This window comes from Empidonax traillii, unplaced genomic scaffold (assembly GCF_003031625.1).
Source record: "Empidonax traillii isolate 1590-97213 ecotype Southwest subspecies unplaced genomic scaffold, ASM303162v1 scaffold297:size655095, whole genome shotgun sequence".
NCBI classification, from domain to species: domain Eukaryota; kingdom Metazoa; phylum Chordata; class Aves; order Passeriformes; family Tyrannidae; genus Empidonax; species Empidonax traillii.
In genome coordinates, this window is record NW_020955490.1 from 521,162 (window position 1) to 538,461 (window position 17,300).

General features: G+C 40.7%; 1 protein-coding gene across 1 annotated transcript in view; it reads left to right on the forward strand.

Moving 5' to 3' along the window:
* Positions 1–17,300, forward strand: part of ALK (ALK receptor tyrosine kinase) — a 313,240-nt gene that overhangs the window by 253,998 nt on the left and 41,942 nt on the right. The window contains exons 9-11 of the mRNA XM_027890791.1: positions 2,179–2,348; positions 13,454–13,548; positions 14,786–14,929. Coding sequence (XP_027746592.1) covers positions 2,179–2,348; positions 13,454–13,548; positions 14,786–14,929 — 409 coding nt within the window. The remainder of the gene's footprint in view (positions 1–2,178; positions 2,349–13,453; positions 13,549–14,785; positions 14,930–17,300) is intronic.

Consider the following 17,300-nt stretch of genomic DNA (forward strand, 5'->3'; position numbering starts at 1 on the left):
GTGGTCTGTAACAGACACCTATGACGATGTCGGCCTTGTTGGTCTTACCCCTGATTCTGACCCACAGGCACTCAACCTTATCGTTGCTGACCTCAAGTTCAACAGAGTCAAGAGACTCTCTAACATATAAAGCCACCCCTCCACCTCTCCTACCCTGCCTGTTCTTTCTGAAGAACTTGTAGCCTTCCATAGCAGCACTCCAGTCATGCGAGTCATCCCACCACGTTTCTGTGATGGCGACTACATCATGGCCTTCGTGCTGCACAGTGGCTTCCAGCTCCTCTTGTCTGTTGCCCATACTGCGTGCATTAGTGTACCTGCACTTCAGGTGGGCTGTTGATTTAATTCTTAACTCAGGCTTTCCATCCCTAGGTTGATCACTGGAGAGCCCAGTTTCAACCCCTTCCCCCTTCAAACCTAGTTTAAAGCCCTCCTGATCAGCCTCGCTAACTTATGGTCTATAGTCCTCTTTTTCTTCCTAGACAGATGAATCCTATCTGATTTTAAGAGACCAGGTACCATGGAGTTTGCCCCATGGTCAAAGAAACCAAAATTTTGATGGTGGCACCAATCCTTTAGCCATCTGTTGAGGAGTTGGGCTTTTTTACTCCTCTCTTTATTTAACTCCTCATCCACCCCAGATAGTACAGGAATTGAGGCAAATATCACCTGTGCTCCTGTCCCTTGAATTGACCTACCCAGTGCTTTAAAGTCTTTTTTAGTTGTCCTGGCACTTCTTTGAATAACGTCCTCATTGCCAGCCTGGACTACCACCAGTGGATAATAGTCTGCGGGCTGAATTAACTCAGGAAGTCTCTTACTAATATCCCTCACCCTGGCCCCAGGGAGGCAGCATACTTCTCTCCGGGATGGGTCTGGGCGACATATAGAGCCCTCAGTTCCCCTCAGAAGAGAGTCACCGACTACAACTACCCTTCTTTTTTTTTTTTTATACCTGTGGTTGTAATCCGTCTTTTAGACAGGGCTGAACCAGGACGCTCTCCAGAGAGATCTTCTTGGCTGTCCTCTACCTGACTGTCTGGGTCCAGGGTCTCATATCTATTCTTCAAGGGCACCCTGGGGGGTGATGGGGGTCGAGAGAGAGTTCTTTTATCTCTCCCATTAGGGACCTGTTTCCATTGTCCCCCATCAATTTGGTCTGATCCATCTGCCTTATGGCAGGAGGGGCAGGGCTTGGCTGTCTCTTGTTGGACTTCCTTAGGGTTCAAAAGGGTTTGACTCCACCAGTCAATTTCCTTTTCACTCTCCCTAATGCACCTTAATCTCTCTACCTCTTCCTTAAGTTCTGCTACCAGGCACAGCAAGTCACTCACCTGCTCGCATCGTACACAGCTACCTCCTACACCATGTAGTATGTAGTATATATTTTACATTCACTCTTTATCAACAAAGGGCTATATCTTCTTCTTCTTCCCAAGAAAATTAGAAGATTTACTAGTATATATTCATATACTATGGATTGTGGAACTAGCCTGATGTGGAAGGAATTGTTTTTCTTTTTATATAATGAGGGAGAGAAAGCCATAAAATGAGGAAACTACATGAAATAATTTTACATACAGGGATAAATGCATAGAAATGGATTCAAATATATTATCATAACAGAAATGTTAGAAAAATGGTTCCCTAAAGTATTTTAATTAATAAGAAAAAAAACCAAATTATTGCTGAACTTTAATTGGAAAGTCTGTAGAAACTTCGATAGAAAGTAAAAACTGATTTTTTTAAAAGGGTGTCTGGGGGATGAGAACGTGATTATTAGTGATGCCTGCTTATTGCAGCACTTATCCCTGTGCTTTTTGTTGTTGCTGCTGGAATATAAAAGTTTATGGCTAAAAATTTCATTAGTTTTAACTCGAATCTCTTACGTGGCATCTTAGGGGAGTGTAGTCTTAGTATTGCTGACAATAGAGGTATGAGCTTATCCCTTTAAAATTAGACACATATGTGAAAGCTCAGCTTTACAAAAAAAGAGACCACTAGTTCCAATGTTAAATAGCATATACTGAGTATTACAGGCTTCCACAGCTGTGGAGTATTCTAAAAGGATTACGTGAGTATAAGGGAGGGAGAATCAAATGAAAGAAGAATTGCCAATTTTGTTAACTTTCAAATAATGTTTGTGATCATTAATCTCCTGTGTTCTGTTTCTTCTAGCTTCGAATGTCATGGCTCATCCATGGTGTCTTGCTGGGAAATATATCCCTGGTGCTGGTCGAGAACAAGACAGGAAAGGAACAGAGCTGGACATTCTGGCATTCCGATAACAGTGAAGGTTTGGGAATATGGCAGCGGATGATCTTACCTCTCCCAGATATATTGGATAGGTATGGTCTTCTCTCATTCTCCTTGATGATCAATCATTTCATCACTAGCTACCTGGCGATGAAAATGGCCAGCATATCTCCTGGAAGCTGTTCCCTCAGGGAGAAGTACTTTGTCCCCATGAGGTATCTTCTGTGAGACACAGAGAATGAGAATAACAGATTATTTTGAGCAAAGCACACAATTTTACAACTAGCCTACAGCAAGGTGCTTAAACTGCTGAGTCTCCATTTCAGAGACTGGAAACCATTCATTTTGCATACTGTTCTATGTTGCATGTTTGACCCACTTATGTGGTTTACTAGAGTTGGATGTGAGCTCCACAACCCCCAGTGTTCAAATGGTCTAGATCTGAGGTGGGAGAAGAACCTGCTGCAAAATCTGACAAGGGTCCATCTGAGCACCTTTGAGTTAGCTGTAGCTATCACCTTAGTAAAGAGCTGTCTCAGTTACAGCTGTATTCTGTCTTTAAGCATAAAAGGTTTATCTGGTAGCGTATGCTTAATCTGGTAGCATATGCTTATTTAGAGTGTTGGTTTAGCTGTTTCTTACAAGTCAGCTTTAAGGGTATATTCTTGTTAATAGTTTACTTTTTGTGTGTGCTCTGGCTTATACTGTTTCTAGAGAAGACATGGACAAACTTCACCTCCAGCTGCCCTGGCCCTTAGGCTGCAAGATGCCTCTACAGTCTGTGCCATGAGCACTGGTGTCCTTTGCCTTTTTGGAAATCTGTGCCCTATAAATAATGGATTTCATTAAGGGGTAGTTTGCCTCATAAGAACTTTGAACAAACATGGTATGAATATGTCTTTTATCTTACTGGCTCTTGGGGACGCACGTAGGCTGCAAATACAACAAGGATACTGCCAACGCTTTGGTCCTGAATGTATAATTAATATGTGTGCGTCAAAGATTTAAAAAATACCAGCATTAGGCTTATTGTGCAGTCACTGTTGAAGCACCATTTGTAAAAATACCTGGTTGCTTCATTCCCTTCAGCTGTGTTTCCTTTGAAGAATGGTATATTTTGCCATTATTATTTATGTGATTTATTTTCTAATGTTGCCAGGGGAATGTTTTGTACCTGAATTATTCTGTACCCTTGTACTTTTGCCTTCCTTTAAATTCTCTCTGGTTGCCCAGTCAGGCAGAGAATACTTTGATCTTAGGAGCCGGGCTAGCAGTGGTTCATGTGGAATCACAGATTCAGCTGATAACACATGCTGACTATTATGTATAAGGTGCTGACACCCTTACTTCCCTGTTACTTACAGAGAAAGATGGGTTCCCTGAAGGAAGGGAGTTTGTTGGAAGTTAAGACATAAGCAAGGAAAACTTTGAAGTTTTGGTGTCTCTTGAAAAGTTTTTATCCCCATATATTCACAGAAAGTATATTTTAATTATTTTTTCTTCTAAGATTGATTTAGTTGAAATCAACCCTTCCTGGGAAGAAATCTCTGTGAGACTTGGAAATACTGCAAGCATCCTTCTCACCACCTCAAAACCTGTTTCATAGAAAATCTGGGCTGATGTACACATTAGGAAGGAATTCTATGGAAGTATACACCAAAATGGTACCAGTGAGACTCCAGTATATAAATGGAGATAAATGACAGTTCTATTGAACAGTAAGAAGTACTTAATTGATGTGAATGCAATGCTGGTGCTGCTGAAGGCTTGCTGTGTCTGTCTTTTTCTAATTGGTTCCTGTGTCAGAAGCTGTGAGGGTCAGTGTTAGAAGAACCACAATATTGCAGATATTCCTACAGGAGGAGCTCAAAGTTTAAATCACCTTACAGAAGTAAAGCTCTTTAATAAAGCACACCAGTGTACCAGTTTCACACAAAATTAAAGCACATTCCATTGTGTTTGGGAAGCTGAATGGAAAGTGTTATTAATAACAAGATAATATGCTCTAAAACTGCTTGAAAGCATGCTTGTTTAAAAGCTGCTTAGACATAATTTCCATGTTTGGCTTATAGCACTTCAAAGAACCATTAGGAAAACTTCCAAGAAATTAGATCATCTCTATCTTCAGAAACAGACATTTCTTAAATGTTTGATATCCCTCAGGCTGTTGGGAGAAATTATATTTTGGCAGAAAATCACAGCCAAAACATTTCAGGTGAATTGGCAGTACCAGAAAGGAGGGAGGAGTAAGACAAAGAAGCTAAATTGGGACTGAGGGCTATTAGATTTCTAGCATTGGATTAACCTGGGCAACCCTGGATTAAATTTCCAAGAGTATGATTAGGAGAGGACTGTCTTCTTTCCTTACATTTGATCCTTAGGAAAGCATCCAGTTGCAATTTCGCCCTGTGTGAGGTCTTGCTTTTCTGTTTGGATTTGCAAGAAGCTGAAGTGCTTCTTGTAAGCTTGGTACTTCACATCTTCCTGAAGTTGCCTATCCTTCCTTGTTCTCAAAGATGCTGGCAGAACAGTCTTGAGAGTCAGCTCATGTGGTGTGTGGATAAATAGAGCTGTAGCCCAGTTCCAAATTCTCAGGATCTTCTGTGCATGGGGGAGGAAGGGCAAAGGGCCTGGTGAAGGATATGTCATCAAAGCAGCTACAATTAAGGAAGCCAGTTGTGGGCAAGAGCTCCTTAAACTGTTGGATAAACAGGCTGTGCCTACCAGAAGCAAAATGTGACATTCCCAGAGGTGCTGTATTTTAACTTGCCTCTTAGATAGACTCAGCTTTAACTAACAATCCTTGCTGTGATTCATTTAGCCCCTGTAGAGCCATCCACCCCTCTCTGAAGGACATATTATCTGCAAATCAAGTAATCTTCACAGATTAGTGAAACTGGTCATTTTTACTTACTGGAATTTACACCTTAGTGCAATACTACAACACTTGGGTTGAGAGTAGTGTAGAGAACCTCGTTATTGTGAGCTTGTTTTGTTTGATGGAAAATTACTATTTGTTTTCCAGTGAAAAGTGATGAGTCTGTTGAGGATTGTTCTTTTTTAACTTTAGGCAAGTAGGAAACATTCTTGAAAGCTCTGCCGTAGCTGGCAGTTTGGGCTTGCTTTTTTTATGTATTTGCTTTTAATTAGTACATGTGAGTCTAAATTTTTAGTAATGATGTAGTTTTGGGAATGTGACAGCAAGAGCAAACAGAAGCCTGGTGTAATTGAAGATTTGTGTAGCTAATAATTAGCCATTCTGTTAGTTAAACAGTATGGTTAAGGTATATCACAAAGATAAAATACAAGCACCTGCAACTCAGTGATTCTCTGGAGCTTACTGTAGGCTGATGCTCATTATCAGCAACCCGCTTAGCAACTGTTCCACTACACAGTGTGAAAGGTGGAAAAGGATTAACTCTAATAGGCTGAAGCCTGGCTGGAAAATTAATGCTTTATAAAACAAATTCTAAATCTCTTGATTTTTGCTCCCTTGATGAATCTGAGGCCAGTTGTGTGGAGCAGCATGTCGACTAAATATTCTATGGGTACCTGTATACCACATGGCTGAACTTGTCTGGAAGTAGACTCCGCATGAGCCAGCTCAGCCCAGCTCAGGTCTTTTGAGATCATATTCTCTGTGAGAGAAACCTGCTAAAAATGCCTAGCATTAATAGCAACCTGTCGGACCTCAGCACAGTCTTATGACAGAAGAAGATTGTATAGAAATATAAAGAGAATTTAAATTTGTTTACTGGTTAGATACGTTTCCTTGGTCTCCTTTCTTCTTAAATTATTTTTTTTTTGGCATTGCAAAGTCTTAATTTGTAGGCAGTCTTAAGCAGAAGTGGCCAGATGGGGAAGGAGGAGTGAGAGGAGTTTACTTGAGGGCCTAAAAACTAAATTTTGAATCATAAATAGCATCACAGTTTGCCTTGTCACTGATAGGAAGGCTAGATCCTGTGTCCTTCAAACAGGGAAGCATGTTCAGAAAGTAAAAAGCAATTTTCTCTTGGTCCCACTCTGCTGAGAGAGCTTCAAAATTATTTTCTTGCTGATGACCTTCTCCTGAACACAAACTGAGGAGTTTTATTATGTTGGAATATTACTCACCTGGGAGGTTAGGTAAGGAAGAGACTTTCCTGAGGAAGAAAGCAAAAAAGGTCTACAGATTTCAGTTCCCTCAGAAGGTGATATTCTGTTGCAACAAGTCAGAATACATGTCCAAATGATTGTACTTTCTATTTCTTTAAACTGGCCTCTTTACCTATTCCAGTCTTTATGATTTGCTGGATTTTTATGAACTGCGCTGGTTTTCATTAGGTTTTTTGTCTATATATCAATGAGAGATTCCTTTCAGTCCAAGGGACTGAGATCCTTTGCTCTATCTGGCTCCTTCAGCAGCTCTGGTCTCAAAGGCAGCCAGAGCAGCTGGGGCCACTGTCACTCATTGCCGCAGTAAAAAGAAAAGTAAAAAGAAATTGTCTCATATCATACCACTCAGCTGTTATCTCTGCCAGCTATGGCCAAGCACTGTTTTTGTCCAATGGTTTTTCTTGCATTGCTCTGTCTCTTTGTCACACTCCTTTCACGTTTTCTTTCTAATAAGTTTCTGAGCATCAGGTTTCCCACCAAGGAAGAAAAAGGAAAGGAAAATTCTTGGCAATATTTTTGATCCAGAGGCCTGTTTATATCATGTTATTCCTAAACTTTCTTCCCATTCTTCTATGAAGATATAGGGATCGTCCATACAAGCTAGACATATGTCTCCCTACACATTATTACCACATATATAATATTGGTCACATCTACACCTAGATCTCTTTAGTCTTTCTTCTTACATCCATCCCACAAGCCTAGCCTCTGTTGCCTTGAGGTGATCACACATTACTTTGTTAAAAACAGCAAGACTTTAACACCCATATCCCTGCTCTTCTGCTCCCTAGCATTAACTCTGTCTGCCTACTACTGCCCTCCTCCTGAAATGGAGTTACTCCTCCAGTGACTGTTCTGTGCATCTGAAAAGGGGGGTTTGGTGGCAGTGTGAGCAGAGTATCTGTGACAGATTTTGTACGTGCATATATTCTGCATGGTTGCCTTAAATAACATGTTTGAATCTCAACCTTTATTACTAGCTATTAAGTAACTTCCTGCATGGCAATTCTGTCACTGTAACTGAGTTGGTTAACATGCTTGTATTTCTCCAAATAATCTTATTCCATCTAAATGTGTTTTTTCTCCCAAATAGTAACTATTCCTTTGTGAAGTGAGCTAACAATGCATCATTTGTAACAGAGAAGTTAATGGGAACCTGAATGTAATAAGGGTTAGTGACCTGAAACTTCTCCATTCTGTACATACCTTGGTCTCAAGCAGGTTCAGCCGTAATTATTTCAGGCTGAGAGAGAAATCAGTTCCATCAGAGATAAACCATTACAAGTTATGAAATGAGATCTGTACATACAGACATGCTGTGTTCGTGTCACTGCATGGGGGATTGAGTACAGAGGAGATTAACGTTCAATCTTGGTTAATAATCCACATCTTTATGATAAAAGTAAAAAACTTTTTTTTTCTTTTGTATAATAGAGATTATGAGCCTTTCTAAAATAATGGAATGAAGACAGCTGCCTGAGTCTGGCTAATGGAAACCTTAACTGTCTGTATGAGCCAGGGACAGTATTTAGGTGGAATTCAGAGTAGTTGCTCAAGGGAGGGAGCTGCAAAATTTGCATAAAACCAGTTTTCTGAGGTCTTCAATTTAAGAAGAATGTTCTTCATTTCCATCCCAAAAGAAGAGGATAGAATATATGCAAAAGAATTTTGAATACACGAACAAAAACATTTCTGTGCAATGAGGATTTAAGGATAGGTGACATAAGCGAAAGAATTTGTCCTCATGGAAACTATACCAGCGTAGCTGTAGATCTACCCTCATAATTTAAGTTCTGCATTTTCCTCTCTAAATAAGCCTCAGATATTTTGGGGGAACCAGTGTTCTGTTAGGATCAAGAGAAAAATAAGTAATCAAAATGAACCAAGTGAACAGAAAACACAAGGATGTGATGTTATGGAGCTCATATTCTGACCACACTAAAATAAAATCCAAGCTTCAAAAATCCAGAGGCATGGGAAAAACATTACAGCCCAGAAGCTTTGATGTTATCCTGTTTCTGTCATATTTAACTTAATAATATTAACCAAATAACTGAACATATTTAACCAAATGCTTGGTCCTACCTTTCAAGTGTTCATCTAGATTCAAATTTCACATATTGGGCCAAAGAAGCAAACCAAAAAAAGCTCATTTGGTGCAATTCCTTATCTGTGACTGAAATATTTGATCAGTAGTCACCCTGAAGTGGTTTTTGAATTTATGTAAAACTTGTATCCCTCAAACAGCTGAGCTGATATTCCCTAAAAAGGAGATTTGTATTATGGGGGTTTTGTCCACTTGGTACAGCATTTCCTATTTGCTTCAAACAGATTTTTTTTTTTTTAATAGGCCTTTGCATGCATTTGCTTTCACAGCTCATCTAACACAACTCTACAGGATGTAACTTATGCTTTCCAGTTGTCATACATGTAAGGAACCTTTTTTCTAGCTCTGCTCCAGGTCAATTAGGATAAAAGAAGAGACAGTTAAAAATTAATTTCCACCAGTCCTCAAGTAATGATTTTTCTGATAACCAAGTTATTAAAGTGTTTTGTAGCAGCCATATTTTCATTCTGATGAAATATTACATCTTACAAACACAGACATACCTGATGAGGATTTGGGTTCCATGTGAGGAACGTGTGGGGGTATATTAAGCAACAGTCATGACAAACTTGCCAGCACTAATTTTGCTGCTCCTGTATAATTGCCCTCAGGAGTATTCTTTCGTGGCTGTTCGCTACAGCATCTGTGTTTGCAGTGAGTATGTCTGTGCAGTGCTGTGGACCAGTGTCCATGCTGTACAGGTGCCAGTTGAAGTACTGGGGGTGCAGTCAGCTCCCACTTTTTGATCTCTTCAAAAATACCAGTGTGACATTGCCACCTCCAGCGTAGTAATGAGTCACTGCAATAACATGTGCTTCTGGTGTTTCAGTATCAGCTTCCACCAAAGTCAAAGGGAGTTGTTTCATTGATTTCAGGGATCAAACGGAAAGAGGAAAAAAAAAAAAGGAGGGGGCAAGGGAACGAGATTGTCTGTGGGGTTTTTTCCATCTCACTGATGTGTGACATTTCCATCTTTAGTTTTGATTAAATTTCCCTTAATTAGCCCATTAAGCTAAAATCACCAAAGCTAATGATTGAAATGTTGGTTAACTGATGATCTTGTTTCAGTGGAATTTGAAAGACATCATATTTCTAAATTAATAGTGGCATTATACTAGAGAAGATAAAATGATGAACTATTTGTTGCAAAAATGCTGGTCTCAGGAGAAGGTTTGTACTGAAACTGCATCTCTGTTGGGAAAAAAATAAGAATAGACAACCAAAGCAGCACTGACGGTCCTAACAGTGTTTAGCATTCACAAGATTTTTTGATTTTGGAGGTGATATCTATCTTTTTTCCATCCCTGGTGAACTTCTGGAAATTTCTTTAGTGTTTTGGTCCTGGTGCTCCTGCAGGTGAAATCAGCAGTTGACTTGAATGAACTGTAAATAAAAGTTAAAAGTAACCTATTGTGTTCTGATATGGGCATGTTAGATGGCATCCCCTTCAGCAACAGAAATACTGGTTTGTATCTTGCCTTCAACTTCTTAGGAGCTGAACATTTGGTAATTCTCATAAGAACAACCCTTTATTGTCTGAAGAGGCATGACATGAGAAGTGCATCAAAGCATAACATCTTGGGGCATGAACTTTAGGTTCTACCAAGGAAACTGCCTGAAGCTATTTTTAGAAGTGCTTCATTGCCTGGAGGTACAAAGAGGGTGCAGAGCAGTCTTTGCAGAAGTATCTGTCTCATGTTCCTTGAGCTAAAGTCTGCAGAAGTGGAGGGAAAAGCTGACAGATAGGAACCGCTTATTTGTCTTGGTAATTAATTTCCCAGCCTCAGTTTAACACCTTACAATCATAATTCATAGAATCATAGAATCATAGAATAGATTGGGTTGGAAAAGACCTCCAAGATCATCAAGTCCAACCCCTGATCCAACTCCAATTACTATAGCATGGCACTAAGGGCCACATCCAATCTCTGCTTAAAAACCTCCAGGGTTGGTGAATCTACCACCTCTCTGGGTAGGCCGTTCCAATTCCTGATTACCCTCTCTGTAAAGAATTTCTTCCTAACATCAAAGTGCCCCCGTCTCCAAGTGGCATTTAGTGTGCACCCTCAGGAAACAGGCTGGGGATCAAGTGCATCACAGACTTGGTTGCAGCAGTCCCTTCAATGTAGCACCAAGGTTCACTGTGGGCAGGGCAGGGCATTGATTTTCAGACACAGCCAGCTGAAAGATTTTCAGCTGAATCAGCTTCCACCTTACCTTTTCCTGGACATTTCAGCAGCATAAAAGGGGGAACAAGAAGCTTCTGCTGAGCTAGAGCCTATATTTAACAGCCCATGGTGCTGGTTCTCCATAACATAACAGACTGCGAACAGTGATGGTTCGGGACCTGTTTCAGTCATCTCTGCTGCTAGCACAGTAACTTGCAGGGAAAAGTAGATCAGAGCCCACTGTGTCTGTCCAACAGCTTTTGTTTAAGTCTTGTATAGCAAGTCTCAAACTGAACAGCTTAGGTTTATGCTAAAGCTTGTAATTTCATTTGAAGTGCTATGGGATGTCAGCTGTAGAGCAAATGAGGGAAAGAGGCAGGGGGAGGGCAGCCAATTCAGTTGGAAGCCGATTTAATATCCAAGGATTTTATGTTCCTTCCAGTTCTCCTCCTAGACATACCCACAAGGGGTTTCAGGTATCCCAGCTAAGAACTGTGAGACTGCTGACAGCATCAGACTGCAGTTGCACTTTGTAAGGATTGGAAAGGCAAAAAATACACTTTTGTGATCTTCAGGTTTATATGCATGGAGCTGCCACCTTTTGAGCTGGTAAAGATGGATCATTTAACAAGGAAAATTATGTCTTGCTATTTGGAGTTTATTCTGATGCTAGGGGTGCTCTTCCTTCACCATATCCACTATTATTTGTGTCAGTCACCCACTCTTTCATGACAGCTGCTCATGTGTTTAGGACTTAAAAGGGTTTGTTTTAGAGAAGTCTCTCCATATGTCCAATGCATATCTCCAGAGTGAGAAATTTCGTTATTGACGCATCATTGTTTTTCCTTACCAGAAATAAAGGAGGAACATTGCAACTATATCAGATCTTTTCTGTTGTGAATGGACTGTATTCTGTTCTAAAACTCTTACACCTTTCAGAAGCTGACAAGAGTGTTTTCTGTTTCAAGTCTTCACTTTAGTCAGGTCAGCTTTTCTGGCCATGTCCCCACCTGTAGCTTAGCAAGAAGACCAATTGCAGGAGATGATGGCAGTTCAATCTGGATATGCTCAAAGGAACATGCATCCCTATGGGTCTGTTTTGGCCTTTGCCAAACCTCACTGTCATCTCTAGTGGTGCAAGCGGCACTGTTTGAGAGCAACATGGAAGTTGGTTACATTTGTTGACTGAGTCAGAAGGCTCACTAAAAATCCACATTCAAAACACAGGAACATGCTATCCCAGAGTAAATATGCATACGACCAGGAGAACTTCAGTTGAATTTTGGTTTGAGGTTGGTTTGCTGGTAAAGGAGTGGTAGTATTTAAAAACAATAGGAGTCAACAAGACTGATATAAGAATACTGATAGCATACAAAATGCTGAGAGAAAATATTTTAGACCCAGCACTATGCATAAAGGACTCTGGTCCTTTATACATAGTGCTGGGTCTAAAATATTTTCTTCTCACAGACCAGAGTCTGTGAGAAGAAAAAAAGTTCTGCTTGGTGCTTAGATTCTTGCTGCAAGGAAGAGACAGTATTTCTAAAGCCTTTCTAAATAAATAGGGCTGCTCCTCAAAATACTATGTTCTGTATAGTATTTGGTTTTCTTGTCTAAACCAAAACACCTGCAAGATTCACCTTCTGACTGAATACTTATATCTAAGAGATGGAGCAGGAACCATCAGCAATAGATCTACATTAAAGAGACCCATGAATGACTTAACTTCTGCTGGCAGAAAACATCAAATACAACAGATAATTAGGTTTAAATATTTGGTATTCACTTGTTCTGCAGCTCATGTTTTTATAGGCTTGATGCAACCTCTCAACATTGTATCTGACTTCTGGGCCATGGCTGGCTGCTTTTAGAAATTGTTCTCCTTCCTAAGCAGAGTATTACGATTTTATGTGGCAGATATGCATTGGGAGAACACGAACTTACTAAGGCAAGAGAAAACCTAAATCTCTGAGTGCACAAAATTAATGCATGGTCAATATACTGTCAGAGTTGAAGTATTTGGTTGTGGGTTATGTTTTGCTCTTCCTGTTGACTTGTAATATCACTAGGGTGAATTTATGGTGATCTTGCTGCTGGTAATGTAGGAGTGGCAGAACTTCCTGGCAATAGCCAGCTGAGAGGGTGAAAGTGATTTAAGGAAAACCTGCTCAGCTTCTATAAGGAGATAATGAGTTCTGCTCTTCCCGTGGACTACCCAATGTCAGTTCCTCTCTTTTGTGACTGCCAGGGCTGTTAGATATGCTTCGCTCCCTACAGGGTGGATCAACACCAAATACTTTCTAAATTGGTTTCAGCCTTTGATTGCCAGCTCCTTTTAGAAACTCAAAATTACTTCAGGAGCCCTGCCTACTTATTTTTCTTAACACTTTAGGGTATAAATCACTTGAGAGAATAAAATCACTTAGGGGTCTGGTTGGTTGGTTGTTTTTTTTCATCTGTGCCAGAAGCTAGGGGACTTTGTGTATGTGTGTGGTCAGAAAACACACTTCTACCTCCTTCAAATTGTTTGTCTCTGGAGGGAAGAGGGGCTGTAGTCTTTTATTCTGTCTACCTATATTAATATACAGCTCTCCTCCTCAAAGCACTTTTAGTTGTTAGGAGTGAAGATACTTTCTCTGTCAATTTAATATTTTTATATGTGAAGAGAAAAGTTTTTCTCCCCCATTCAAAAACTGCTTTAATTGTAAAGAGCTCTGAATTTCATCTCTTTAGCAAAATTTAATCCCATTTTTTCCAATACGTGCAGGTTTTGGTTTCAGATCATCGCTTCATGGGAAGAAGGATCTGATGCCATTATTGCTTTTGACAACGTCTCCCTCAGTCTGGACTGCTATTTAACAAGTAAGTTTTCATTTTATCTCCAAGCGACTTGTCCTTTATTTGCCGTCTAATTGAAATTTGGAAACTGTGGGGAAGGGATTCAGTATCTTCAAAAGACTCTTGAAAGGTAAAAGTATGTTTCAGAAATAGCTGTGCTCAGGTACATACCTTATTAGTGGAGCCAACCAGTGAATGGGTTCCGAGTTTGGCAGTAGGTGGGTAGCGAGGCATATGGTGTGGGAGAGCCAGCTTCCAGCTGAGGCAGTGGCATCACCTCTCCATCCAGGCTGAGCAGCAGCCAGTCTGTGATTATAGATTTCCAGATGACCTGGTTTGCAGTGTGACAGTTATCAAAATGAATGACAGTTGGACTCTGGCTAGGAAAAGACAGGCATCCAGTGATTGACACTAACTTTGCAATAACATTGGGCACAATACTCCAGTTAAATTAGAACAAGGTTATTTTATTTGGACTGACGTGCATTTAAGTCTGAATCAGACTAGGATCTTCACACTCTACTGCTCTGGGGAAAAATTTGGATTCTGATCCAGGCTTTGGGATTGACTGGCCTCTAGAATATGCCCAGTCTATACCTCTGATGCCAGATTTCACCACATTTAGATTTTATTAAATGTTTGTGTCTGGCTCGTTTTTCATAATCTCATGCATAGTGAACTGCTTTAATTTGTAAATGTGTTTAATGTTCTGTCACTCTGTACCTCAGACCAAAAGCTTACATGAGGATTGGAGGGTTTCTGCTCTGAACAAATGAAACTTCTACCTGTGGCTGAGCAGAAGAATTTAGGTGCATTCTTTTGTCTCCTAGGCTTGAAGCTACGACTTCTGTAGCCCTGCTTAGACTGAAAACATCTAAGCCACTTCCTCATCCAACAGCAGTGATAATGTCTCATCTCCTTTGTAGTGTGTTAATTTAAAAAGGATTGCACATACTTTCACTGGCTAAAGAGAAAATTTGTAACCGTTGCTGAAGATTTTATTCTGGTTTTCTGCTTTTTGTTTTCATTCACTTGCTGTTTTGCCTACCACTCATTCCTGTTTATTTTTCTTTCACCTCAGTTCTGTAACAGCAATGAAAAGTCAATGTGCCTATTCCTTTTAACAGTATTATATCCTGTGACTGCAGGACCTTATTCTCAGCACAGAAGTCTGCAGCCTTTAATTTAACTTAGGGTTTGGATTTCATACTGACTTAGTCACCCTCAATCATAAACCAATCTGTGACTTCTTGTTTTATAGTCAGTGGAGAGAAGACACTTCGAGGTACCACTCCAGACTCAAGCAATTTGCTCACCAGTAGAGGTGGCCAGAAGAAGTTTGGATGGGAACAAAAGCTTCTGGGAAATCTCCAACTCAACAGTGCCCCCACTTCTGGTCCAGCAGGTAATTGTCTGCTCTGAGAAGCATCATCAGATAGGAGAGATTTCCAACTAGTACAGACCTCAGTTAGATGTGACTAAATGCAATATGATTTTTTTTCCCCAGAGCCTTTGTTTAGAGCTTTTCCCAAGTCCCTTATAAACAAAAAAAACCCAAGCTCTAGAAAGCAAATTACCTGTAGCTGCTAGCTGTAACTTGGATTCTGATTGCAAGCTCATGAAAGAATCAGAGGGAGACTCTCTTGAAGAAAAAAGGGCTTTTAAACTGTAAGACAGTTTGTTCGGTGTCATGGTCATATAAAAATTGTCAGAAATCAAAGTGAACTGTCCAAATTGACTGAGCTCAGCATTTGGTAACATGAACATTTAACTCTAGTTAATATAGGCTTGGATTGAAATAACATAGTCTTGCTTTTTCAGTAATATTTTCATTGTCCATTTGAAGCAGTATAGCATAGGACTCTGTTTTAAAAATACGATTTTTATGTAGTTAGAAAAGTCCTGTATGTTAATATTATTTCATTCTCCCCTACCCCTCAGCTCCTTTTTCCAGCTTAACTGTAGTGGTGTGGGCCAAACAGATGCAAGAATTCCTTTCTCTTCCCTCACCCTCCCATCACTCTCCCAAATGGCTCTCTTAACTCTTCTAGGCTTGCCCACACTTTCATAGTATCTGTTTTGGGCTCTATGGGTGCATTTCCCTTTGAATTTGCTTCTTTCTTTCAGTTTCTCTTCCTGATTTGATTTGGGTAGCCACGACCTCCTACCTGGGGGAGAAGGGCTGATGTGAGGTGAGGGGTAGCTACAGGAGAGAGAAGCACTTCTTGTAACTGCAACCTCAGCACTGCATGCAGCTCCTCTCTTAGGACTAGCTAGCTACCTGTCAATTTGAAATACCACCCTCTTAAGTTAGAGAACAGGTGTGTGGTTGATATATGGCTCCTTTGTCAGGAAGCCTAGGGATTTGGTCCTGCTGCCTCTTTTTCTCTCCACGTCTTAGAGAGACTTCTTTGCATCTGTTCTATCCCAGGTTATATTTCACTTTCCTACCTGCAGTGTACTGTTGAAATGCACAGACTAGTTGTCTTGGCTCTGATACCAACCGTGGGCTAGTCAGGTGTGGTCAAAAGCTCCACACAGCCTTCAAAGCCTGCCTGAAAAGCTGGATGCATCTGCCCACTCCTTGCTGCTGCAGCAGGGCAGCTGCTGCTGCCTGAGCTCTCTTGTTCAGAAGTGAGCTCTGGCAGTGCAGGCTGATGGTACAGGCTGTGGGGCAGGCTGAGCTGCCTCACGTGGAGCTGATTGATGCTTTATGTATGGAGGATCATACAGCAACAAAAGTGCAGGAGCATTGATAGGAGTCTGGAGGGAATGAGTCAGAGGGGATGAGCCCACACGAGAGAATGCTGGGCCGGGTGGAGGTGTGCTTTAGCTTTAATGGTTGTGTCTGGATGTGTTACAGATGCTGTGTGTGAGCTTGGGCTGGCCAAAAAAGTATAATTTTCAAAAATATCTTTATGTCCTGTTTGAAGATCCTCTGATGTCTTACCCTCACTATCTGTATATCTGTTCCTGCCTGTAGGTGAAGTCGTCTTTTAAGTGCACTCAGTATTGACCTAAGGATCTTGTGGGATGATCCATACACAGGTGTAGGTTATGGACTTCTGGCTGACTTTCCTCAGGAATGTCAGTGCTTAGTGGTGATGTAGTTTCCTAAGGCACATGCACATTTCCTTCCAGTGTGCCTACTGTTTTAGTAACAGAAAAAATGTTAGATATTGGATTCAAAGTTAATCTGAAGTGGGTGTGTGGGCTAGAAATCTTGGCTGTAGATTTCTTCGAGAATTTTGTTACTCCCTACTTCTTACTAGACCTGACATCTTCTAGCTCTTCTGCTCCCTGTCCTATGTGAGGAATGCAATTTAAAGAAATGCCTGGATAGTAGAAATAATGGGAGTCAGATTGCATGAGGGTAGAAGAGAAGGTCACTGAGGCACTTTGAGCAATTAAAATAATTTTTTGTCACCTTGGGATGAAAATTAAAGGCAATTCCTATGGTACCTAAGCCAGCTTGCCTATTTTCTGGGCTTTATCCTCTGTGCTGTTCATATTCTGTCTAAAATTGTCTCTAGTCCTTGAGGTTTGAAATCACTCCTATAGCAATTTTCTCCCTTTGTGCCCTCAGAGTAGACAGGGCAGAAATCAGAGAAGCTAAGCAGCAGCAAGCCATAGCACTTCTGAGGGTCTTTGCGGCACTGAATCACCTTTTTCCTTTGTGTTGCCGAGTCCCTGCCTGCTCTCAGTAAACACTGCAGATGCTTGTTTGGTCCCTGGGCTATGCATTTTACCCAGCTTTAATCTTGTTTCTTTCTGCA